This window comes from Suricata suricatta, unplaced genomic scaffold (assembly GCF_006229205.1).
Source record: "Suricata suricatta isolate VVHF042 unplaced genomic scaffold, meerkat_22Aug2017_6uvM2_HiC HiC_scaffold_25, whole genome shotgun sequence".
Classification (NCBI taxonomy): Eukaryota; Metazoa; Chordata; class Mammalia; order Carnivora; family Herpestidae; genus Suricata; species Suricata suricatta.
Window position 1 is genome coordinate 186,016 of NW_021870436.1, and position 26,836 is coordinate 212,851.

Below are 26,836 nucleotides of genomic sequence, written 5' to 3' on the forward strand. Positions count from 1 at the left end.
CAAAATGGATTAAAAAAAGAAAACCCTATTATTATATGCTGCCTGCAAGACATATACAGATAGGTTTAAAGTAAGTGGAAATAAAAATTATATCATGCAAAACATAGAAATAAGAAGGCTGGAGTGGCTATCTTAATATCAACTAAAGAGATAATTACTGATGTATTGTGTCTAATGACAAAGTTTCAAAATACATGGAAAGAAAAATGACAGAAGTAAAAGAAATAGACAATGCCACAAAAATATCTGGTAATATTAAACTCCCCCCTCAGCAGTGTATAGAACTAGACAGAAAATTAGAAAATACTTAGATCTGTACAATATCAACATCTTGATTTAACTAACAATTATAGAAACTGCATCAACAACTTGAAAAATACAAATATTTTCAAGTAAACCATGTGCTTGGCTATAAAACAAGTTTCAATAAAGTTAAGAAGCTTGAAAAAAAAGGACTCAAAATCACAAATAATGAAGCATTATAAAAATAATAACATATACAAAAAATCATATACAGAGACCTCTATGAACAATTATCCATCAAACAAATTTGACAACCTGTAAGACATGGATAAATTCCTTGAAATATATAAGCTATCAAAACTGAATCATGAAGAAGAGAAAATCTGAAAAAAATTATTAGCAAGGAGACTGTTATCGATAATTAAAAACCTCCCAATAAATAAAAATCTAGGACCAAATGACTTCACTGATGAATGCTAGCAAACATTCAAAGAAGAATTCATGCCAATCCTTCTAAAACTCTTCCAAGAAACAGAAGAGGTGGGAATTCTTTTAACTCATGCGACTAGCATTACTGATACAAAATGAGAAAATTGATGCCACAAAAAAAATCAAGGCTTGATAAATAGATGCAAAAGTCCTCAATAAAATATTACTGAACAAAATTCAACAGTACATTAGAAAGATCACTGTGGTGGGTACAGAGGACATGTACTTCAACATAACAAAACCCATGTAGGATGAACCCACAGGTAAAATCGTATCCAATGGTTAAAGTTGAAAGCTTTTTGTCTAAGATCAGGAACAAGACAAGAATGTTCACTCTTGTCATTTTTATTAACATAGTACTGGAAGTCCTACCCACAGCAATCCTACAAGAAAAACAGAAAGCATCCAGATTGTAAGAAAAAAGTTAAAACTGTTACTATTTGCAGATGACATGATAGTATATATGGAGAACACTAAAGATTCCATGAAAAACCTATCAGAGTAAGTGAATTCAGTAAGGTGCAGGATAAAAAATTAAAATCCAGAAATCTATTCCATTTCTATACACTAATTACAAATTATCAGAAAGAGAAACTAAGAAAAAGACCCATTTACAACTGCATCAGAAAAATGAAATACCTAGGAATAAATCCAGTCAAGGAAGTGAAAAACCCTCTAAAAACTGTAAGACACTCATAAAAGAAGTGACACAAGTGGAAAGATAACCCTTTGCTCATGGGCTGGAAGATCTGATATTGCTAAAATGTTCATATTACCCAAAGCAATTTACAGATTTTAATGCAATCCCTATCAAAATACTAATGGCATTTTTCACAGAACTAGAACAACAAAAAAAAATCCTAAATCATGTATGGAACCAAAAAAGACCACGAGCAGACAAATCTATCTTGAGAAAGAACAAAGCTGGAGGTATCACACTCCAATTTCAAACTATACTACAAAGCTATAGCAATCAAAACATTATGGTACTAGCACAAAAGAAATATAGATCAATGAAAGAGAACTGGGAGCCCAGAAATAACCCCACACTTATATGGTCAATTAATCTATGATAAAGAGGAAAAAATACACAACGGGGAAAAGACTGTCTCTTCAATATATGATGCTGAGAAAACTGGACAACAATATACAAAGAAATGAAACCAGACCACTTTCTTACACAACACACAAAAATAAAATAAAGAGCTAAAAGTAAGACTTAAAACCATAAAACTCCTAAAATAAAATATAAGGCAGTAATCTCTTGGACCTCAGTCTTGGGAATTTTTTTTGATCTCGTAGGGGAAACAAAAGTAAAAATAACTGGGACCATATCAAATTAAAAAGCTTTTTGCAAGGCAGAAGAAACCAACAAAATGAAAAGGCAACCTACTGAATGGAAGAAGATATGATGTTTGATAAGGGGTTAACATCTAAAATACAAAGAACTCAACAACTCAACACGAAAAAGTCTAATTAAAAATGGGCAGAGAAGCTGAAAAGACATTTTTCCAAAAACAAAACAAAAACAAAAAACCATACAGATGACAGACACATGAAAATATACTCAACATTTAAAGATCAGAGAAATGCAAATCAAAACCACAATTAGCTATCACTTCATACCAAAATTGCTAGCATCAAAAAGACAAATAACAAACACTGACACATATATGAAGAAAAGGGAACTCATGCACTATTGGTGGGAATGTAAATTGGTATAGCCACATGTGTCTACACAATAACTTCCGTAAGAATGTTCACAGGAGCATTAGTTACGCTTTCCACGGGTACCTGGGTGGCTCAAGATTCAAGAGTGTGGGATTCTTGGTTTTGGCTCAGGACATGATTTCATGGTTTGTAGGTTTGAGCCCTATGTTGGACTCCAGGCTGTCAGCACAGAGCCTGCTTGAGATTCTCTGTCTCCCTCTCTCTGTCTGTTCTCCCACTCACTCACTCTTTCTCTCTCTCAAATATAATCTCCACACAAAAACTTTTACAGGAATATTCATAGGAGCATTTGTCATGCTTTCCAATACTGAAAACAAAGCTGTCCATCAACTGGTAAACAGATCAACAAAATGTGGTATAGCCATACAATGAAACACACTTATTCAACAATAAAAAGGAACCACTGAAAAATGCTACAACATAGATAGCCCTATAAAGACATTAAGGGAAAGAAGCTATCTGCAAAAGATCATATATTGTATGATTCCACTTATATGAAATGTCAAGGAAAAGCAAATCAATAGAGACAGATAATTATTAATATTAGTTGCCTGGGGATGAGTAGTATGGAAATGGGTGCTGACTGCAAACATGGAAGATTCTTTTTTGTGGTGATAAGTATGTTCTACAACTGAATTGTGTTAAAGGTTACAGAACTCTACAAATTCACGGAAAAGACAATAAAGTGTATACTTAAAATGTTGTATTTTAAAGTATGCAAATTATACCTCAATAAAGATCTTTTAAAAAGGAATGGGATGAACACCTGGGTGGCTCAGTCAGTTATGATCAGGTCATGATCTCACCATTCGTGGGTTCAAGCCCCACGTCAGGCTCTGTGCTGACAGCTAACTTGGAGCCTGGAGACTGTCTTCGGATTCTGTGTCTTCCTCTCTCTCTGCCCCTCCCCTCCCTGCTCACACTGTCTGTCTCTCTCTCTCTCTCTCTCTTGGTCTCAAAAATAAACATTAAAAAAAGTTTAAAAATGGAATGGGAATTGGGGAGTAAGGATTCTGAATTTAGAGAATAAGAAAGGGGGTGCCTGGCTGGCTCAGTTAGTAGAGCATGAGACTCTTGACCTCAGGGTTGTGAGTTTGAGTCCCACACTGGGCATAGAGATTAAATAAACAAACAAACTTTAAAAAAGAGAGAGAATAAAAAGGGGAGGGACTGAGAGAAAGAGAGACTGGGCAGCTGTTGCTGCAGTGCCACATGGAAAAACTGAATGAGAATTCTCCAGTGATAGGATTTTCCTGTGGCTTTTAAAAAAGAGCTAATGGCTAATACTCAATTCCAGGTTGTTCTCTGGACTGTGCTGACAGATAAAGAAATTGGGGAAAGCCATTAGGAAATAAAACCAAAAGATGAGATGATGCAAAATAGGAATATAAGAAAATTAGAGAGTCGATCCAAGTAGACGAGTATCACTAATATCTGACTATAATCGGCATTTCAAGAAAAAATGGAAATAATGGAGATGAGAAAACTTATCAAAGAATTATCCACAAAATTCCCCATCAGAACCACAATGTACCAACTACCCAGAAAGTTTATTTTAATTGAGAGGGAAAAACAACTGCACAAAGGTACATTAGGAAATTTAGAAAACCAAAAATAAACAAACAATCCAAAATACTTCCAGAGCAATACTAACAGCAAAAACAGAACACAAAACCATGTATAAAAACTGGGGACCTGAATAGGACTGAACTTCAAAGAATTAAAAGCCAATTAATACAGACTGCTAGAAAATGAAGCAAAATGCCTTAAAAATTTATGAAAATAATTTTCAACCTGGGATTTTGTTAATCAAATTTTATATTTAATCATACAATGAAAACTAAGCTAGTTCTGTATGAAATGAAGCTAGTTCCCAAAGCGCAGCATCCTCAGGTTGAAGACTCACTTCTGCCTCAGGAAGGTTTTACTTAGCACATTTTGATACTACTACAAAGCAAAATTATACAAATTATATTTTTCCTCCTCTACCATAGCTTTATTGAGGTATAATTCACAAATACATTCATTTTGAGTATGCAACTGAATGATTTTTAGTATATTTACAGAGTTAGGAAACCATCACCACAATCTATTTTTATAATATTTATATTCTAGTATATAAGAATCACAGTCCCATTTGTAGTCACTCCCCATTCTCAATCCCATTTAAACAATTACTTTCTTCCCATAGATTTGCCTTTTCTAGAAACTATATATAAATGGAATGACACAATGTCCAATATTTTGTGTCTGGCTTCTTCACCTAGCATAATGTTTTAGAAGTTCATTCTATCTAACCAAACTAAGTCAAACATGCAATTAGTACATTATCAATTACAAAAATTCACCAAACCAATACCCCTTTTTAAGCTCCTGGAAAATGCACTTGAGCAACATGAGGAGGTAAATCAAAAAAGAAGAAAACACAGGGATCAGGAAACAGAAGAGAGTAATGTCAGCCAAAGGAACCAAGAAAGAAACCCTAAAAGTCTATTCACCAAAGCAACAAATAAACTGTCAAAAACTTACAGAATCAACTTCTTCTGAATTCTGGAATCAAAAGCTTACAAAACTAGAGAGATTCTTAGTAACGAAAACAACAGCTAAATATGGTAGAGAGTTTTGTGGCATTTTAGCTTGCTTAAGATCATCTCCCCTAATCTAGCTTGGCAGTGGCCCTGAAAACAAATGCTCTTATGCCTGACACAGGCCCAGTACTGGAGAATGCAAACCAGAGAACTGTGGTTATTCATTTTGGCCTGTCTGGTGGCTCCCTAAAGAATCCTCTCAAAGGACTTGCCTACCTAGCTCTATCTCAACTAAGAACTCTCCCAGGGAGGAGACTGCTGTATGAGTCCATATGTCAAAACATTTATAGGGAAATATATTAGCCAATTCTACCTGGAACAAGGGATAATAATTAAAACAAACAATAGGAAAACAAAGTTTGGGAAGAAAGCTAGGGGAAAAGATGCGTTGGGGAATAAGGTCACTAAAAGACTCAGATGTTCCTAGGAATCTAGAGGGCTACATGCATGCTAAAGGGTAGGTTCATGCTCATAGAAAGGCTTGAGAAGGTCCTAAGATAACACCTCTGGCTGACCTTCAGGTTCCTCGTTAGCAAGAAGTAAAGTCAAAGGAAGAGTTGTAAATGCCCAGCTGAGTAATGAGAACAGACCCCAACACACATATAGAAGCCATATGCAAAGATTTGGGGGAGGTTTTTTTTCTTTTCTGTTTTTTTGGTTCTAGGTATTGAAGGAATTCTTTGCCCAATCATCAGCTGACCATGAAGATACCAGAATAGAGACCTGAGTGGCCGCATGTGGCAAACATAGACTTTACAATGTTAATTCAGAAAAGTCAAACAACAAAACAACAAAATGACAAGCAGCAACAACAGACACTAAAAAGGGAGAAAATCTGATTTCCAGAGTTAACACATTATATTCAAAATACTCAGTTATTAAAAACAACAATCTGATTCCCAGAGTTAACTAAACACTATATTCAAAATACTCAGTTATTAAAAACAACAACAAATTACAATGCATACTAAGAATGAAGAAAGTATGGCTCCCTACATAGGAAAAAAAAAAAGAAACCGAAATTTTCTCTGAAGATGCAGATATTGGACTATAGAAAGACTTTTAAATAAACTACATATGCTCAAAGAACTAAAGGAAATCTTGAGACAGTGTCTTGCCAAGCAGAAAATATTAATAAATAAAAATTACAAAAAGGAAGAAAACAAATTCTTAAGAAAAAAGTATAACAACCAAAGTGAAAATTTCATTAGAATGGTTAACAGCAGATATGAACAGGCAGAGAAGGAATCAGCAAATTTAAAGATAAGTCAGTTGACATTACCCAGTATGAGGAGTATAAAGAAAAAGGAATGAAGAAAAATGATTATCTGTACAACCACAGCTAGAATACCAACAAATGCATGATGGGAGTGACAGGAGGAGAGGAGAGAAAGGGCAAAAGAATGTTTGAAAAAATAATGAGACATTTAAGACACTCAATGAACTATAAACTGAATACGCTCTAAGAGATTCACCCTGAGATGCTATTATAGGTAAACTATTATAAGACAAATCTTGAAGTCAGCAAGAATAGCAGTTTGTCACTTAACAAGGGATTCTCAATTAGATAAAAACACTGATTTCCCATCAGAAACCATGGAAACCAGAAGGCAGTGGGAAGACAAAGTACTGAAAACAAATAACTCTCAACCAAAAAAAATCTCTATCCAAAAAAACTACCTTCAGAAATGAAAAAGAAATTGAGACTACTCATAAACAAAAACTGAGACTTCATTGCTTGTAGACTTGCCTTAGAAAAAATGCTAAAGGGAATCTTTTAAGCTGAAATTAAAAAGTACAAAGTAACTGAAATATACATTGAGAAGTAAACACTAGTAAACCTAACTACATTGGTAAGTTAAAAACTAGTATCAATGAATTTGTGCATATAACTCCCCTTTATTTCTATATGATTTGAAAGAGAAAAACATAAAAATTCAGAATTGTAAATCTAGATTGATAGATTACACAACACATAAAGATGAAATTTGTGACAATGGCATGCAAAGGCGGAGTGAAACTAAAGAAGCAAAATTTTATATAATATTGAAACTAAATGGGTATTAATTCAAACTAGATTGTTGTAAATTAAAATTATTCCCCAGTGCAACCACTAGGAAAATAATCTCAAAATACACATTAAGGGATGGAGTGTCTGCACAGCTTAGTCAGTTGAGCTTCTGACTCTTGATTTCACCTCAGGTCATGATCTCACGGTTTATGGGTTCAAACCCCACACCGGGCTCTACACTGACAGTGCAGAGCCTGATTAGGATTCTCTCTCTTTTCTCCTCCCTATCCTCTATCTCTTCTCTCTTTTGCCCCTCCCCAACTCAGGCATGTGTCTGTCTCTCTCTCAAGATAAAAACACTTAAAAAATATATGGTAAGGGAAATGAAAAGGAAATAAAAGTGATACAGCAGAATCTATTAAACACTAAAGAGAATATTAATGGAGGAAATGAAAAACAAAAAGTATATAAAACTTATAGAAGACAAATAGCCAAATGGATAGAGTTAGTCCTTCCTTATTAGTAATTATAATTATCAGTAATAAACACACCAATTAAAAAGTGTAGATTGGCAAAATGGATTAAAAATGATTGACTCATATGCTGCCTAAAGATACTTTAAAAAAAATTTTTTATTTAGTTTTGAGAGAGAGAGAGAGAGAGAGAGACAGTGTGAGCAGGGGAAAGACAGAGAGAAAAGGAGACACAGAATCTGAAGACAGGCTCTAGGCTCTGAGCTAGCTGTCAGCACAAAGCCCCATGCGGGGCTCAAACCCACAAACTGATAGATCATAAACTGAGCTGAAGTCGGAAGATTGACTGAGCCACCCAGGAATCCCATAAAGATATTCACTTTAAATGCAATCACAAAAATAAGGTGAAAGTGAAAGAATGAAAAAGATATTTGATGCAGACAATAACCAAAAGAGAGCTGGAGTGGATATATTAATATCCAAATGAAAACAGACAAAATTGTTATAACAGATAAAAGTTAATTCATTACAGTAATAATTATAAACATATAGTACATAACAACAGAAGAGAAAAACAGACCAAATTGGAGGAACACAGAGAGTTTAATAATAACTGGAGATCCAAAACCCCACTTTCAATAATGAACAGAAAACTAGACAAAAGATCGACAAGGAAATAAATGTAGGACATGAACAACATTATAAGCCAAATAAACCTAACAAGCATATACAGAATACTTCACTCAAAAACACAGAATGTACATTCTTCTTTAGTACACATGAAAGTTTCTCCAGGATGAACCATGTTAGGCTACAGAATAAGTCTTAATAAATTTAAAAACAATGGTATCAGACAAAATATCCTTTCTGACCATAATGCAATGAAACTAGAAACCAATAACAGAAGTAAAACTGAAAAATGCACAAGTATGTAGAAATTAGAAACATACTCTAAAGCCAATGGATCAAAGAATAAATAACAGAGAACTTAAAAAATATACAAAGACAAAAGAAAACAAAGACACAACATACCAGACTTTAAATGATACAGCAAAAGCACTGCTCAGAGCAAAATTTATAACTACAAATATCTACTTTATGTAAGAACAGCTCAAGAGTGCCTGGGTGGCTCAGTCAGCATTGAGTCTCTTGGTTTCAGCTCAGGTCATGATCTCACAGCTCATGGGATTGAGCCCCATGTCAGGTGATAGCCATACTATCAGTATGGATCCTACCTGGAATTCTCTCTCTCCCTCTCTGTCCCTCCCTGGCTTGCACTCTCTCAAAATAAATAAACTTTAAAAATAAAGAAAAATTAAAAAGAACAACTCAAGTGCCTAACATCAAACATTAAGAACTAGAAAAAGAAGAGCAGACTAATCAAAAGCTAGCAGAATGAAATAATAAAGATTAAAAACAAATGAAATATAGAAAAATAATAATCAACAAACCAAAAGTTGGTTGAAAAGATCAAAATAACAAAATCAACTAGAAAAAGGAATCAAGTTACCAAAATCATGAATAACAAAGATTCTATAACCTGCAACTTTGCTGAATCCATTTATTAGCGCTAATGATTTTTTACATGTACTATACTATGGATTTAGGATTTTGCATGTATAAGGTTGTGTCATCTGTGAATAGAGATAACATTACTTTGTCCCTTCCAATTGGAATGTCTTTTATTTCTTTTTCTTAACTGCTCTGGTTAGAACTTCAGTATAACGTTGAATTTAAGGGGTGAAAGTGGCTTGCCTTGTTCTTGATCTTAGTGGAGGAAAGCTTGCAGTCTTTCACTACTAATTTTGATGTTAGCTATGGGTTTTTTATATATACCCTTTATTATGTTGAGAAAATTCCCCCTTTATTTCTTGCTAAGAGTATTTATTAAGAAAGGGCATTGGATTTTGTCAAATGCTCTTTCTGCGTCAGCTGAGATGGTGTTTTTGTTTTGTTTTGTTTTTTGTTTGGTCCCTGCATTCTGTTAATGTGGTCTATTATTATTCACTATTATTTGAAAACTGATTTTCACATGTTGAGCTGCTCTTGTATTCTTGGAATTAATCCCACATGGCCATGGTATATAATTTTTTTTCTTTGCTGCTAGATTTGGTTTCTTGGTATTTTTATGCCTATATTCTAAGGGAAACATATTTTCACATGATGTCTTTGTCTGGCTTTGGTATCAGAGTAATACTGGCCTCAAAGGATAGTTCAGAAATGTTCCTTCCTCTTCAACTTTATGGAAGAATTTGAGAAAGTGGTATTAATTCTTCTTTAAATATTTGGTAGAATTCACCAGTGGAGCCATCAAGTCCTGGACTTTTCTTTGTTAGATTTTTTTGTTACAGACTCAATCTCCTAACTGACTATACATTTATTCAGATATTCTATTTCATCTTAAGAAGTTCTGGAAATTTCTGTGTTTTTAGTAATTTTTCTATTGCATCTAGGTTATCTGCTTTGTTGGCATACACTTAACTATTTATAGTATTTCCTTATAAACCCCAAATAGCCAAAACAAGCTTGAAAAGAACAAAGTTGAAGACTCACACTTTCCAATTTCAAAACTTACTATAAAGCTAGTATAATCAAAACAGTGTGATACTGGGATAAAACAGACATATAGATCAAGGGAACAGACTGAAAATCCAGGAATAAACACATAACCCCTACGGTCAAATAATTTTCAACCAATATGCCAAGATAATTCAATGGAGAAAAAAATAGTGTAACAAATGGTGATGAGGCAACTGGATACCCAATGCAAAAAAAAAAAAAAAAAGAAGTTGGGCTTATACTTAACACCATAAAGAAAAACTAACTCAGGACGCCTGGGTGGCTTAGTTGGTTAAGCATCCGACTTCGGCTCAGGTCATGATCTCATGGTTTATGGGTTTGAGCCCTGCATTGGGCTCTGTGCTGACAGCTAGTCAGAGCCTGGAGCCTGCTTCAGATTCTGTGTCTTCCTCTCTCTGACCCTCCCCTGATCGTGCTGTCTCTGTCTCTCAAAAATAAAAAACATAAAAAAAATTAAAAAAAAACACTAACTCAAAATGGATCAAAGACCTAAATGTAAGAGTTAAAACCATAATACTCATAGGGATAAATCTCCATGATCTGAGATTTGGCAGTGATTTCTAGATATGACACCAAAAGCATGAACAAAAGAAAAAAGATAAATCAAACTTTATCAATTTTTTAAAATTTGGACACATAAGCACACTATCAAGAGAATGAAAAGAAATTACAGTAGAGTAGAAAATATGTGCAAATTGTATACCTGATATGTATATATCTGATAAGAGCCTAGAATCACATATCTGATAAGGGTCTAATATATATGCATATTATATGCATTATATATATATATATATATATATATATATCTCAAATATCTTATTACACAAGCTTATGAGAGTGTATGTGTATATGGAGGGGGAGAAGGGAAGTGAGCACGGACAGGGGAGAGGGAAGAAAGGAAAGTAGCAGAAAGAAAGTAGTTTGAGAGTCTAGTATCCAGAACTTTTATAAATCAACAACAATAAAATAACCCAATTAAAATATAGTTCAAGAGACTTGGGGAAAAAAAGAGACTTGGATAGAACTTTCTCCAAAGAAAATACATAAATGGCCAATAAGCACAGGAAAAGACTCTCAATACCATCAGTCATTATAGAAATGCAAATCAAAAATCAAAATTACAATGACATACCTTCACACCCCCTGGAACGACTATTAAAAAAAAAAAAGATCCTAACAAGGAAGTCAGGAAATTGAAACCCTCACACATTGTTAGGGTGAAAATAAAATGGTGTAGCCACTGTGGAAAACATCTGGAGAGTTCCTCAGAGAAGTTAGACATAGAATTACCATACAACCTGGCAAGTCCACTCCCAGGTATATATCCAAGAGAAATGAAAACATGTGTTCACACTTGTACAAAAATATTTACAGCTATCTGTAAGAGTCACCTTAAGGTGGTGACCGAGCAGCCATTCTGCTGTAGGTCGGAGAAAAACTCCATGCACCGATGGCCCCCCACCCACCACCTGCAGACCTGGACTGTCCCGGGCCAGTTTGAAAACAGCCAATCATGAAGCTCCAGCTTCCCATCACCCTGACAGAGGAGGCAACCTATTCGATCCTGCCACGTCCCTGAAATGCCCTTATTTGATGATCTGCCCCACAAGATCAAACCCAGAACCCCCTCACCCATAAAAACCCCACCCATCGCCTACCAGGCGCGACTTTCCTGACTCCCCACTCCCGGGGTCATGAGACCTTGCCCAGGGAATCGCAGATCCCAATAAAGGCTTTCTTGGCTCCATAACCTGGTCTCTTTCTTTCCTCCCATCTCTGCCTCCATCTATTAAATCTTACACTATCCATCATAGCCAAAAAGTTTACAACCCAAATGCCCATCAACTAAGAGATAAATAAAATGTATATCCATACCAGAGAATATCATTCAGCCATAAATGGGAAGAATGAAGTACTGATACATGCTATATATGGATGAACCTTGAAAACAGTAAGTAAAAGAACTCAGACACTAAAGGTCACATATAAGATAATTCCATTAAATGAGACACCCAGAATAAGTATATACATTAAGACAAAAAGTAGACTAGGGTTTGTGAATGTCTGGGCAGATGGGAGAATGGAAAATGACTACTTAAGGGATTTGAGGTTCCTTCTGGGATGATAAACATGTTCTGAAACTAGAGAGTGGTAATGACGGTACAATACTGTATTGAAAATGACCAAATTATACATTTTTTAAATGGTTTAAATTGTGAAATGGTAAAGCAGGTGCGACTTCCCTGACTCCCCACTCCCGGAGTCAGAACCTCGCCTGGGAATCGCAGATCCCAATAAAGGCTTTCTTGGCTCCATAACTCTGTCTCTTTCTTTCCTCTCATCTCTGCCTCCATCTATTAAATCTTACAAGAAGTTTCCTAGGAGGAAAAATATACCAACTGATACACTGTGCATTAGAAAAATATTACAGGTAAGAGTAACAGAATTGTTGGAGCATTTAAAGGGAAATGTTAACCAGAGTCACAGAGAAAAACAATGCAAACATTAGCTCCAAGAAAAAATGATGAATTGTATGCAAAAGATATGTACCTCTTGGCTAAGCAACTGTATAATTTATAATATAAAGAGTGATAATGCTTTCACTAAAACTTGTGAAATAACTATATGGTGGGAAGGAGAGAAAGAAGGATGAAGAAGTGAGGGAAGTGACATGGAAGATATAAGTTCTCATTTTCCAAACCAGGCTGCCAATATAGAATATCAAAAAATTTAAAAGTTGGAAGCAATTTAAATTTTATTTAGAAATATGGGGGCGCCTGAGTGGCTCCGTCGGTTAAGCATCTGACTTTGGCTCAGGTCATGATCGCACAGTCGTGGGTTCGAGCCCCACGTCGGGCTCTGTGCTGACAGCTAGCGCAGAGCCTGGAGCCTGCTTCAGATTCTGTCTCCTTCTCTCTCTGACCCTCCCCTGCTCACACTGTTTCTGTCTCTCAAAAATAAATAAAAACCATTTAAAAAATTTAAAAAATTTTTATTTAGAAATATGGAGTTAAATACTAGAGAAAAAAGGTAATAGAGTATTTTCATAACTTTTAAACAGAAGATTTACAAAAATTTGGAAACTAAATTAATTATTTTTATTTCATTAAAAAGTAGCTGGTAGGGGAGACTTTGGTTATTCCCAAGAACAGTTCTTTCCTTCTGGTTTAGTAATGGAATTAGCAGGCTACACAGCTAAAGATTACATTTTCCAGTCTGCTTTGTACAGCATGACTAAATACTGGTCAATGAGATACTATGTGAAAGTGATATATGCTACTTTATGGGTCACACTTTTAAGGAGAATTACCTCTCCCCTCCTTCCTGATGGCTAGATAGGGAACACAATGGTGGAAAAAGGCATTCATCTTGGGCAATAAGACAGAAGCTATACATTAAAGATAGCAAAGCCAGGAGGCTGAGTCAGGTAATACTTCACCGGAGCAGAATTAACACATCAGCTCAATTATGAGCTGATACAGAAGATACAGAAATAGGGGCACCTCAGCTCAAGCCATGATCTCATGGGTCTTGAGTTTGAGTCCCACATCAGGCTCTGTGCTGACAGATCAGAGCCTGGAGCCTGCTTCAGATTCTGTCTCTGTCTCTCTCTGTTCATTCGTGTTCTCTCTCTCTCTTTCTCAAATATAAATAAACATTAAAAATTTTTTAAATAATAAAAATACTTTAAAAAAAGATACAGAAGTAAACTTCTATCTTGTTTAAGCCTTGTTATTACAGTCTCTCCTCTAAAGCAGTCACACCTATAGCATGATTAATATAGACAGAAATCAACCAAAAAAATATAATAAAACTTCCTGTGCACACGTAAAGTTTGCAGCTAAGCAAATATCAACTTACCATGATTACTAAGACTCCCTACAAAATTTAGGAATTGTGGTAAAAATTTACCTTTTTTAACTGGAGACTGATGTTGCTGTTGTTCATTATGACCTTGAGAAAAGGCTTGCATTCCATTCGTCTTACTCTATTGAAAGAAAAGAAAATATACCTTTTAACTATGGCCTAAAAGTTTAATATAACCTCTTTTTTCTACCATCCAAAACGATATTCCTAAACAATCAAAGTATCAGGCAAGACATATTTCTGGTCTTAAAGGATAAGCAATCTTGTAAGAACACTTATTAAAAGTAAGCAAAAAAAATCTTTCAATATATATTCATATATCTTTAACTATCTGTCATGATCTTAAACTAACTCCTCTTCTGATTCCATGCTCAACAGGAAGTACCCTGATTACAATTTAGCTTCCCATAAATCTCCCTAGTGCATATAATACACCAGGTGGAACCAGTAAGAATGTCAGAGCACAAGACAGCAAGATTTTTCATGATAAAATAATGGGTTTTATGATTTTATAAATCAGTTTCACAAAGTTGGGTCAATATAATTTATTGATCATCTCTTAGAGCACCGGGATGGCTCAGTCAGTTGAGCATCAACTTTGGCTCAGGTCATAATCTCATGGTTTGTGAGTTTGAGCCCTACATCAGGCTCAGTGCTCCCAGCACAGAGCCTGTTTTGGATCCCCTACATCTCTGCCCCTTCCTAGCTCATTCTCTTTCTCTCAAAAATAAACATTAAAAAAATCATCCCTTATGCTGACAAAAATCAGTTCGCAACAGTAGGCCATACTCTGAACCATGGTAATTCATTAAGGTAGGTTTCTCTGAAGACATCTATCCTGAAAAATGAACACCTCTATCACTGTAGTAACAAGTTGTAGCCCTTTCCTTAAATATTTGCAAATTCTACCACAGTAACTCAATGAAGTCAGAAAGTTATCTAACCCTACAACATAATGAAAGGTAATGAGATAATTCTACGGTACTGAGTCACCAAAGTAAGTTATCAGGAAAAAAAAATCAAATTTTAGCAAAATTTTTATTTTTAAGTAGAGGTAGAAAAAATACACAAACGCCAAAGATATTCACTCTCCAAAGTTTTTCTTCCTGGTAGATTTAATAAACTATAATATGGATTTTATTGTCCTTTTTAAAAATTATTTTTAATTTCAAAATTTTAGCAGAAGCACACTTCACTCACACTAAAATACAAGTCTAAAATCAAATTGAAAAGTAAACTTTAATCTGAAAAAAAAATTTTTTTAAATAGTATCTAAAAGAATAAAACACCTAGGAATAAATTTAACCAAGGTGGTAAAATATTTGCATGTGGAAAACTATAAAGCACTAAAGAAGTTAAAAATGACATAAATAAATGGAAAAATATCCTGTGTTCATAGATTGAAATAATATTGTTAAAAAGCCCTTACTACCTAAAGTGATCTACAGATTCAGTAAAATCCCTTTCAAAATTCCAATAACAGTCTTTATAGAAATAGGAAATGCAGTCCTAAATTCATATTAACCACAACAGACCCTGAGTAGCCAAAATAACCTAGAATAAGAAGAACAGAGCTGGAGGCATCACACTTCCATACTATATTACAAAGCTATACTAATCAAAACATTATAATACTGACATAAAAAGACACATAATGGGGTGCCTGGGTAGCTCGGTCAGTAGAACATGCAACTCTTGATCTTGGGGTCGTAAGTCCCTTGATTCAGAGATTAAAAATCTTGAAAAAAAACACATAAATTTGTGGAACAGAATAGACAACTTAAATAAATTCATGCAAATAGTCAATCTCTGACAGGGAGCTAAGAATACACAATGCAAAAGGGATAGTCTCTTCAAAAAATCAGTGTTGAGAACATTAGATATCCATGTGCAAAAGTGAAACTGGACCCTTACACTATACACAAAAATGAAACAAAATGGATCAAAAACAAATAGAAGACCTGAAACCATAAAACTCAGAGAAGAAAACATATTGAAAAAGCTCCTTGACACTGGTCTTGGCAAAGATTTTTGGGGTATGTGTCATAACCCGGCCACCGGGGCCTCCCCCGCCCGTCCGCTGCTTCCACCCCGGGTTGGGGCGGCACTTGCAGGTGCCACGGTGCGCTGGCTCCTCCCCGGCTTTGAGCGAGCCTCCGTCGCGGGTCCTTCTCCTGAGGGAGGGAGAGAAAAACAGGGCAGGAGGGAGAGGGAGATGCAGAGAGTAAAGACACAACTCACGGGTTTTAGATCAGGAGAAAGAGAGAGAGCTTTATTCAGAAAACTGTCTCTTATGAAGGTTTCAAGGCGGGGAAAACAAAGCAGCTGACCAAGGTCAGTTACCAGGTAAACAGAGTCAAGCATATCAAAAGAAGCGCCCAGACTTGCCTTTGCAATGCTGGGGACGGGAAGCTAGCACTGAATAATCCAAAATACGGTTTTGATCTTTTGTGCACCTTGGCCACTCCACGTCTTGCCCAGCATGACAGACGCCAAAGTTATTTTGACCAGGAAATGGCAATCTCCAGCCTCCAGATGCAAATCTTGTTTACTGGTTCACTCTCCAGAGAGTGATAAGCCTTGCCTGAGGCAGACAGAAAACTTGGCAGTCCCCAACAGGTATGACATCAAAAGCACAAGCCACAAAACAAAATTAAGTAAGTGGGACTATATCAAACTAAAAGGCTTCTGTACAGCAAAAAGATCAATCCACAAAATGAAACAGCAACCAACAGAATGAGAAAAAATATTTGCCAACCATATTAGCAGACTGGGGATTAATATCCAAAATATATAAAGATCTAACACAACACCATAGCAAAATAATAATAATAATAATAATTTAAAAATAGGCCAAAAACCTGAATAAACATTTTTCCTAAGAAAACACACAAATGGCCAAGAAACACATGAAGAGATGCTCACCATTGCTAAATCATCAGGGTAATGCAAATCAAAACTAGACTGAGATAGCACCTCACACTTGCTAGGAAGGCTATTATCAAAAAGACAAGAAGTATGTGCTGGCAAGAATGGGAGGAAAAAGGAATCCTTGTACAATGTTGGTGGGAATGTAAATTGATTCAGCGATTTTGGAAAACATTATGGAAGTTCCTCAAAAACTTAAATGTAAAACTCCCATAAGATCTGGCAACCCCACTTCTGGGTATACATCCAAAGGAAATAAAATCACTGTCTTGATGCATTCCCATGTTCATTCACTGCATCATTATTCACAAGTCAGCAGATGAATGGGTAAGGAAAATGTGATAGAGATAGATGAAAAAAATATAAATAGAGTATTATTCACCCATAAAAAGAGAAGAAAATCCTGTCATATGTGACAACATGGATGAACCTGGAGGAAATTATACTAAGTGAAATAAATCAGACACAGAAAGATAAATATTGTATGATCTCACTTATATGTGAAATTTTAAAAAGTCAAACTCATGATATTAGAGAACAGAATGGTGGTTGCCAAGAGTGGAGGACAGGGGAAATGGGGAGATGCTGGCTAAAGAATACGAATTTCCAATTATAAGATAATCAGCTCTAGAGATCTAATAAACAACATGGTAATTATAATTATTATTATATATTTAAAACTTTAAAAGTGTTCCCACCACACAAAAAATTGGTAACTGTGTGAGGTGATGAATGTTGTTATAAATATATCACGATGTATACATTCATTAAATCAGGTTGTACACCTTCATAAAAAAATCATGTTGTATATCTAAATATATTCAATTTTTGTCAACCATACATCAAGGAATCTGGAAAAAGATGTTCTTTATCATTTATGCATATATTAACAACTAAAAATACTGATTATTTCAAATCTTTCATAACATGTAAGAACGTATATCTAAAATTTTGTTAGCTTATCTCAATTATCATATTACAATAAAGTAATAATCTTACAAATTTATAATCTTACATAATCAAATCAATAAAATTTGAGAATTCTATAATGAAGATATGCAGAAAGTGTGATAGAAGGAATGAGTAGGAGGAAAAAGTTGGCTTAAAAATGTCAGGAAAGGTTTTACATAGGAGGTGATGCTTAAACAACACTTAGAGGATTAGGCTGGCCTGACTAGTGAAAAGTGAATGTTTATGGAAGAAAAGACCCCTATGCTAGAAAATACAAAGAGTGGAAAGATATGACAACATTGTTAAGTTGTTTATTCTTCCCAATTAATCATTAGACTCAAATTCTAATAGACTTTCTGTAGAAATTGGTTAAGTTCACTTAAAACTTATATGGAAATGCAAAAGACCTAGACACTTGAGACAAATGTGAAAAAAAATAAAGTTAGTGAATTTTCACTATCTGAAATGAAGGCTTATCATAAAGCTACAGCATTCTGTAAAGTGACATTGACAAAAAGATGGACATAGGAGACCCATGTACAGTGTGTAACTATAGTTAACAATATTGTATTGTAGAACTGGAAGTTGCTAAAAGAATAAATCTTAAATGTTCTCACCATAACAAAATGATAATTATGTGAAATGAAGGATGTTTTGATAAACATTCTGCAACGTAATACATGTATCAAATCATCATCACACTGAACATCTTAAACTTACACATGTTACATGTCAATTAAAGGGGAAAAAGTCATATAAATCAATAAATAGAGAGATTAGAAATAAACACACATGTATGACATACTAATTTTCTTACAATTCAATGATAAAAAGACAACCCAAATATTAAAAATATGCAGAATATTTGAACAGACATTTCACCAAAAAGAAAAAAAGAAAAATACACATGGCAAATCAGCTCATGATAAGATGCTCAATCTCATTAATTAGGGAAATGCAAATTTAAAATATAAATAGAGGATGCAAAAATCCTCAACAAGATACTAGCCAACTGGATCCAATAGTACATTAAAAGAATTATTCACCATTACCAAGTGGGATGCAGGGCTGATTCAATATCTGCAAAATGATCAGTGTGATACATCACATCAAGAACCACACGATCCTCTCAATAGATGGAGAAAAAGCATCTGACAAAATACAACATCCTTTGTTGATAAAATCCCTCAAGAAAGTAGGATAGAAGGATCATACTTCAAGAAGTATGTCATAAAAGCCATATATGAAAGACTCGCTACTAGTATCATCCTCAATGGGGAAAAAACTGAGAGCTTTCCCCCTAAGGTCAGGGATGTCCACTCTCACCACTGTTATTCAACATAGTATTGGAAGTCCTAGCCTCAGCAATCAGACAACACAAAGGAATAAAAGGCATCCACATTAGCAAAGAGGAAGTCAAACTTTCACTCTTCGCAGATGACACAATACTCTATATGAAAAACCCAAAAGATTCCACCAAAAAACTGCTAGAACTGATCTAGGAATTTAGCAAAGTGGCAGGATATAAAATCAATGCACAGAAACAATGAAGCAACAGAAAGAGAAATGAAGGAATCAATCCCATTTACAATTGAACCAAAAACCATAAAATGCCTAGAAATAAAACTAAAGAGGTGAAAAATCTATACACTGAAAACTATAGAAAGCTTATGAAAGAAACTGAAGAAAGCACACACAAAAAAAGGAAAAATATTCCATGTTCCTGGATTGGGAGAACAAGTATTTTTTAAATGTTGATACTACCCAATGCCTACACATTCAATGCAATATCTATCAAAATGACACCAATATCCTTCACAGAGCTAGAATAAACAATCCTAAAATTTGTATGGAACCAAAAAAAAAAATCCCAAAGAGCTAAAGCAATACTGAAAAAGCAAGCTAAAGCTGAAGGCATCACAATCCTGGACTTCAAGATGTATTATAGAGCTGTAATCATCAAGACACTATGGTACTGGCACAAAAACAGAGAGCCCAGAAATGCAACCACAAACATATGGCCAATTAATCTTTGACAAAGCAGGAAAGAATCTCCATTAGAATAAAGACAGTCTCTTCAGCAAATGTTGGGAAAATTGGACAGCAACATGCAGAAAAATGAACCTGGACTACTTTCTTATACCTTTCACAAAAATAAATTCAAAATGAATGAAAGACCTAAACAAGGAACCATCAAAATTCTAGAGGAGAAAGCAGGCAAAAACCTCTTTGTCCTTCGCTGCACCAACTTCTTACTCAACACGTCTCCAAAGGCAAGGGAAACAAAGGCAAAAATCAACTACTAGGGCCTGATCAAGATAACAAGCTTCTGCAGAGCAAGGGAAACAATCACAAAAATAAAAGGCAACCAAAGGAACAGGAGAATATATTTGCAAATGACATATCAGATAAAGGGTTAGTATCCAAAATCTATAAAGACCTTATGAAACTCAACAACCAAAACAACAAATAATCCAGTGAAGAAATGGGCAAAAGACATGAAGAGACACTTTTCCAAAGAAGACATCCAGATGGCCAACCGACACATGAAAAGATGCTCAACATCACTCATCATCAGGGAAATACATATTAAAACCACAATGATATACCACCTCATGCCAGTCAGAATGGCTAACATTAACAACACAGGCAACACAGATGTTGGCAAAGATGCAGCAAAAGAGGCTCTCTTTTGCACTGCTGGTGGGAATGAAAACTGGTGCAGACACTCTGGAAAACAGTATGGAGGTTCCTCAAAAAGTTAAAAATACCCTATGACCCAGCAATTGTACTACGAGGTATATATCCAAGGGATACAGGTGTACTGTTTCAAAGGCACATGCACCCCAATGTTTATAGCAGCACTACTGACAATAGCCAAAGTACAGAAAAGGCCCGAATATCCATCAACAGATGAATGGATAAGTAAGTTGTGGTACACACACACACCCTGGAGTATTACTTGGCAATCAAAAGAATGAAATCTTGCCATTTGCAACAATGTGGATGGAACTAGAGGGTATTATGCTAAGTGAAATAAGTCAGAGAAAGACAAGTATCATATGACTTCACTCATATGTGGAATTAAGATACAAAACAGATGAACATAAGAAAAGGGAAGGAAAAATGCTATAAAAACAGGGAGGGGGACAAAACATAAGGATCTCTTAACTACAGAGAACAAACTGAAAGTTGCTAGAGAGGCTGTGGGTAGGGGGATGGGCTAAATAGGTAAGGGCTAACACTTGGGATGAGCACTGGGTGTTATACACAGGGGATGAGTCACTGGAATCTACTCCTGAAATCAATATTGCACTATATGCTAACTAACTTAGATGTAAATTAAAAATAAATAAATAAATAAAATATAATTAGATACTAATGTTCACATACTAAAATGGCTAAAAAGTGGTAGGTTCTAAAGCAACTGGAGCTGGTGCATATTACTGGTGGGAATGTAAGATAGTACTCCAGAAAACATACTGCCAGTTTCTTATAAAGCTAAACAAACTTCTCATAAAACTCATCAACTCTACTCTTGTGTGCTGTGTGTATGTCCATACACAGACTTGAACACAATCATCCATGGTAGCTTTATTCATATCTAAAAATTAGATACAATTCAATGTCCACCAACTGATGAATCAACAAATCATTCTATATTCATAGAGCAGAATGCTATTTCACATTAAAAAGAAATCAACTATAGCTCAGTTGGTTAAAAGTCTGACTCTTGGTTTCAGCTGAGGTTATGGTCTCACAGTTCATGGGTTCAAGATCTGCTTTCAGCTCCACACTGTCAGAGTGGAGCCTGCTTGGGATTCTCTCTCTCTCTCTCTCTCTCTCTCTCTGCCCCTCATCTGCCCTTGAAAGAAAGAAAGGAAGGAAGGAAGGAGCCAACGATAGATATATACAACATTAAAAAAATCTCAAAACTATTATGCTGAGCAAAACAAACAAAAAAACAAACAAACAAGCACCAAAGGATATATACATGTGATTTCATTTACATGACATTCTAGAATAATTAAAACTAATTTGCAGTGGATGCCTGGAGCAGGAGGGGGCATTAGGAGTCAGAGGATCCAGGGATGGTAAATGACTGCTAAAGGATATAAGGGCACTTTGTGGGAGAAGATAAAAATGTCCCATACCTTCATTGTGAGGTTGGTTACATAGGGTATATATTTGTCAGAACTCATTGAACAAATGGGTTCACTTCATGGTAAATTACACCTTAATAAAGATGGTTTAAAAATGCAGAGGTGCATGGGTGGCTCAGTTGGTTAAGGGTCTGACTCTTCTTTTTTTAATATTTTTTTGATGTTTATTACTGAGAGAGGAACAGAGCATGAATGGAGGAGATGCAGAGAGAGAGAAAGAAACAGAGATTCCGAAGCAGGCTCCAGGCTCTGAACTGTCAGCACAGAGTCCGACCCCATGAACCATGAGATCATAACCAGAGCCAAAGTCAGATGCTTAACCGACTGAGCCACCCAGGTGCCCGGGGCCTAACTCTTGATAGAGGTGCATGGGTGGCTTAGTTGGTTAAGGGTCTGACTCTTGATTTCGGCTCAGGTCATGATCTCAGTTTGTGAGTTCAAACACCACATTGGGCTCTGTGCTGACAGTGCAGAGCCTGCTTGAGATTCTCCCTCCCCCTGCCCCTCCCCAGCTTGCACTTTCTCAAAATAAATAAATAAATTTTTAAAAAATACATAGTAAACAGTGTCCATCATATATGTGGCATCTCTTACATTGGTTATGGTGGCTTTTACATGATAACTGAAGCAGCACACAAAATTTAAGTTTAGGAATATATTTAATTACATGATTTGATTTTTCTCTATAAAATTTGTAATATTAATATTTCCTTTTTTACACAAACTTTTTTTAAACATTTATTTATTTTTGAGAGAGAGAGAAAGCACGTGAGAGTCAGGGGTGGGCAGAAAGACAGAGGGACCAAGGTTGCAAAGTGGTTCTGTACTGACAGTAGCGAGTCCAATGCAGGGCTCGAACTCAGAAACCATGAGATCATGACCTGAGTTGAAATCAGACACTTAACAAACTGAGCCACCCAGAGGCCCCACACATAAAGTTTTTGGAAGAAGATCAATAGCTCTAAAAAGAGTTATAAACTTTATCATTATATTAATTAAGGACATGCTAACTGTTAGAATAAAATATTATAATAACGTATAAAAATTAATATAAAGCAGGAGTAATTAAGAGATCATGATACTGACAGAAAGACATGCATACAGATCAATGGAACAGAATAAAGAGCCTAGAAAAAGACCCAATGTATACGAAAACTTATTGTACAATAAAAAAGTCATAAGTCTATATGGAAGTAAATTATTCAATGAATTATACTTTACAATTGGTCATCTACATGAAAAAATGTAGATGTCTTAAAAAAAATTTTTTTTTAATATTTATTTATTTTGAAGGAGAGAGAGACAGAGTAAGAGCAGTGAAGGGGCAGAGAGAGAGGGAGACACAGAATCTGAAGCAGGCTCCAGGTCCGGAGCTGTCAGCACAAAGCCCGACGCGGGGCTAGAATTCATGATCCATGAGATCATGACCTGACCTGAAGTCAGAAGTTTAATCAACTGAGCCACCTAAATGCCCCAGATATCTATCAAATACAAAAAAGTCAATTTCAGGTAGACGATACCGAAAATACGAAAGCAAAAATTTTAAGTTAATGGAAGAATATGTAGGAAAATATTTTTTGATGTTAGAGATGGGAAGACTTCACAATGACATAAAAAGTGAAATCACGAAGAAAAATACATAAATATTTAAAACTTCTGAACAAAAACAACATGAAAAAGAAACAATTCTCTCCTAGACCATATGCCGAGGAAAGAAAATATTTGCTCTGCATATAAGAAAATCAATAATTAAAATCCAAAATATATTTTAAAGGAATACAAACCAAAAAGAAAAAGACAGCCCAAGAAAAATGGGCAAATGATATGAACTGGTAATTCAGAAAAGAGAAAACACAAATGGCCAAATTAAACATATAAAAAGATGTCCAACCACTTCACAAGTAATAGGGACTTAAAAAATGAAAACCAACAAACAGAAATGATTTCTCATCCATGAAGCAAGACAAAATGTTGAAGTCTGACAGTAACAAGGTAAGGACGTAGAAAAATCAGACCCCTCATGCACTGCTCATACAAATCACTTTGGAGAGTAATTTAGCAGCAAATAAAAACACTGACGATAAGGTTACCTGCTACCATACTACTTCTACTTCAGTTTTACACTGCAGAGAACCTCTCAAACATGGATAAAAATATGTGGATTGATGTTCACTGTAGCATTTATTGTAATAATAAAAAAAAGTGCCAAGTCCTCCAAAAGAAAATGGAACCAAAAAATGTAGTATTAATATATGTAGATTTTTTATGTCAGGATATATAGAACTGCTTTATTCATTTTAAAAGTTGCCTAATATTCTATTTCTTATGATCATACTTACGCTTATGCATGCATTATTTATTTCTAGAAGTATCTAGGTAAGAAACTGGTAGAATGGTTACTTCTGATCAGAAGAAATCAGTGACAAGGGGATAGAGACTGCAGGAAAATTTTCCATTAAATGCCATTTTGTATATTTTCAATTTTGATTATTTTACTTAGCCAAAAAGATATTTTAAAACATAACCCTCAATGAAAAAATGGCAAAAACACATGTGGGTATAGTCCTATTTACATAAAATTACAAAAGAGTTAAGACAATTCTATTTATTGTAAAAAAAAATAGTATGAATATATTCATGGAAAAAATAAATTGACAATAATTCAGAAGAAGGTGAGGAGGAGGGTAAGACAATGGGAGGGTGGTAGGGAGCACGGTGCACACACAGCCAGGAGAACTGCTGCACGTACACAGCGAGCAATTACTATATGCCAGACATGGTGCTGCCTCCTCCTTACACTGACCTATTGGCCCCATTTTCAGGTGAGGAAACTGAGGCTCTGAGAAGTTAAAGAAATCACTCATGCAAGGTCAAAAGGCTTGGAAGTGATAGGACTGGGGCTCAAGCTCATCTTTCTTTGGAACCCTGTCATGTGGCTGTGTGTCCCTCGGACCAGCCACCCATTCTCTGGGCACATCTCCAGGATTGGCCCTAATACACACACATTTAATGCAATGCTTGGGGAAGGCAGGAAATAGGATTCCATTGCACAATGAGAACTATTCTCATACACCCACACATGGAGTAAGAGGAGGGTTGTGAAGAAAATGAAATAGTGGGATTCTACTCTTGAAGCCAAGACAACACTGTATGTTAACTAACTTGAGAATAAAATAAGATAGGGGCACCTGGGTGGCTCAGTTGGTTAAGTGTTTGGCTTCCGACTTCAGCTCAGGTCATGGTCTCATGGTTTGTGGGTTCAAGCCCCGCGTCAGGCTCTGTGCTGACAGCTAGGTCAGAGCCTGGAGCCTGTCTTCATATCCTGTTACTCCTCTCTCTCCCCTGCTCATGCTGTCTCTCTCTCTCAAAAATAAATTAAAACATTAAAAAAAGAGAGAATAAAATAAGATAAACTAAAATTAAAATTAAAAAATTTTTTAAATGAAACAAAATGGGCTAGTAGAGGGATATATAAGGTTTGGAACATTATCTTATTCAGGTTTTTTCTTTAACATTTTCTAAAACAAATATAACAAAATGTTTAGATTTGAAAATGCTGGTAATTTTCTTTAATATAATTTCAAAAAGTATATAAAGCATAGGACACCTGGTGGCTCAGTCAGTTAAGCATCCAACTCTTGATTTTGGCTCAGGTCATGATCTCACAAATTGTGAGTTCGAGCCCTGAATCTGGCACCACACTGGCAGTGCAGAACCTGCTTGGGGCTCACTCTCCCTCTCTCTCTGCCCCTCCTCACCCCTCTCTCTCAAAATAAATACATAAACTTAAAAAAATTCAAGAAAAAAAAAAAGCATATAAAGCACCTAACACAGTACCTGATACAAAATACTCATCTAACAAATGTTACTTTCCAGTCTGCAATGCCTTATTTTATTATAATTTCTTGGACTTACTCTGCTAACTCCACTTTGTAAGCACTGAGTGTTGCATGGATATTCGTTTTGAAAGTTGAAAGGGAATACTACTCCTGTTAGAAGAGAAAAAAAGAAAGCTACATTAAATACCCATTACCATAGCCTAAAAATCTGAAGTATCCAAAATATTCTAATCACTGTTTTGAAATATTTTCTGATGGTTCATCTACTCAACAAACATTCATTCAACACTATGAAACACTGAAATGTCACCCACTATATTAGGGGGATGGGCAAGTAAGTGTGAAAAGAGTTCAGAGATAAAAGAGTTCATGGTCTAATTTAAAAAAACCTCCAACAATTACTATGATAAAAACGAGTTATCTGAGAGGTACAGAGAAGATACAATGGCTTTGTAATATAGAAGAAAGTTTTGCAAAAGGAAGTAATTCTATCTGGGTCTGAAAGAAAAAGAATTTGGGGGGGATATGAGCTAGTTAGGGAGTACATAAGTATATTGGAAAAGGACAAAAATAATTTCTGATTTATTACACTTTTCTACCCAATAAATCTACTCTTTTCTGGATCTTAAGAGGATATAACTAAATAAGAGATGAGCCCACTACCTTTAACTCCTACAACAGCCTTAGAGGGGAAGGATAAACAAGAAACTCAATCTGTACAGATGAGGGAGTGAGAGGTGCTATTAAAAGGCTGGTCACAGAAAGAGCTGGTGCCAATGGCTTTCTACCCTTCCCTTTACAAGAAAATCTGGGACTTGACCCTAAACAATTGCTTCTTCAGAACATCAGAAGGAGATGCATCAGAGTGTATTGGGGTGCAACTCTTCATTTTGGCTCAGGGCATGATCTCACGGCCCATAAGATCAAGCCCCATGCCGGGCTCTGTGCTGACAGTGTGGAGCCTGCTTGG

General features: G+C 35.5%; 1 protein-coding gene across 1 annotated transcript in view; it reads right to left on the bottom strand.

Moving 5' to 3' along the window:
• Positions 1-26,836, bottom strand: part of LOC115284892 (uncharacterized protein C8orf88) — a 39,778-nt gene that overhangs the window by 6,603 nt on the left and 6,339 nt on the right. Inside the window, exons 3-4 of the mRNA XM_029931349.1 lie at positions 25,943-26,016; positions 14,031-14,106 (exon numbers count right to left, since the gene is read on the bottom strand). Coding sequence (XP_029787209.1) covers positions 14,031-14,106; positions 25,943-26,016 — 150 coding nt within the window. The remainder of the gene's footprint in view (positions 1-14,030; positions 14,107-25,942; positions 26,017-26,836) is intronic.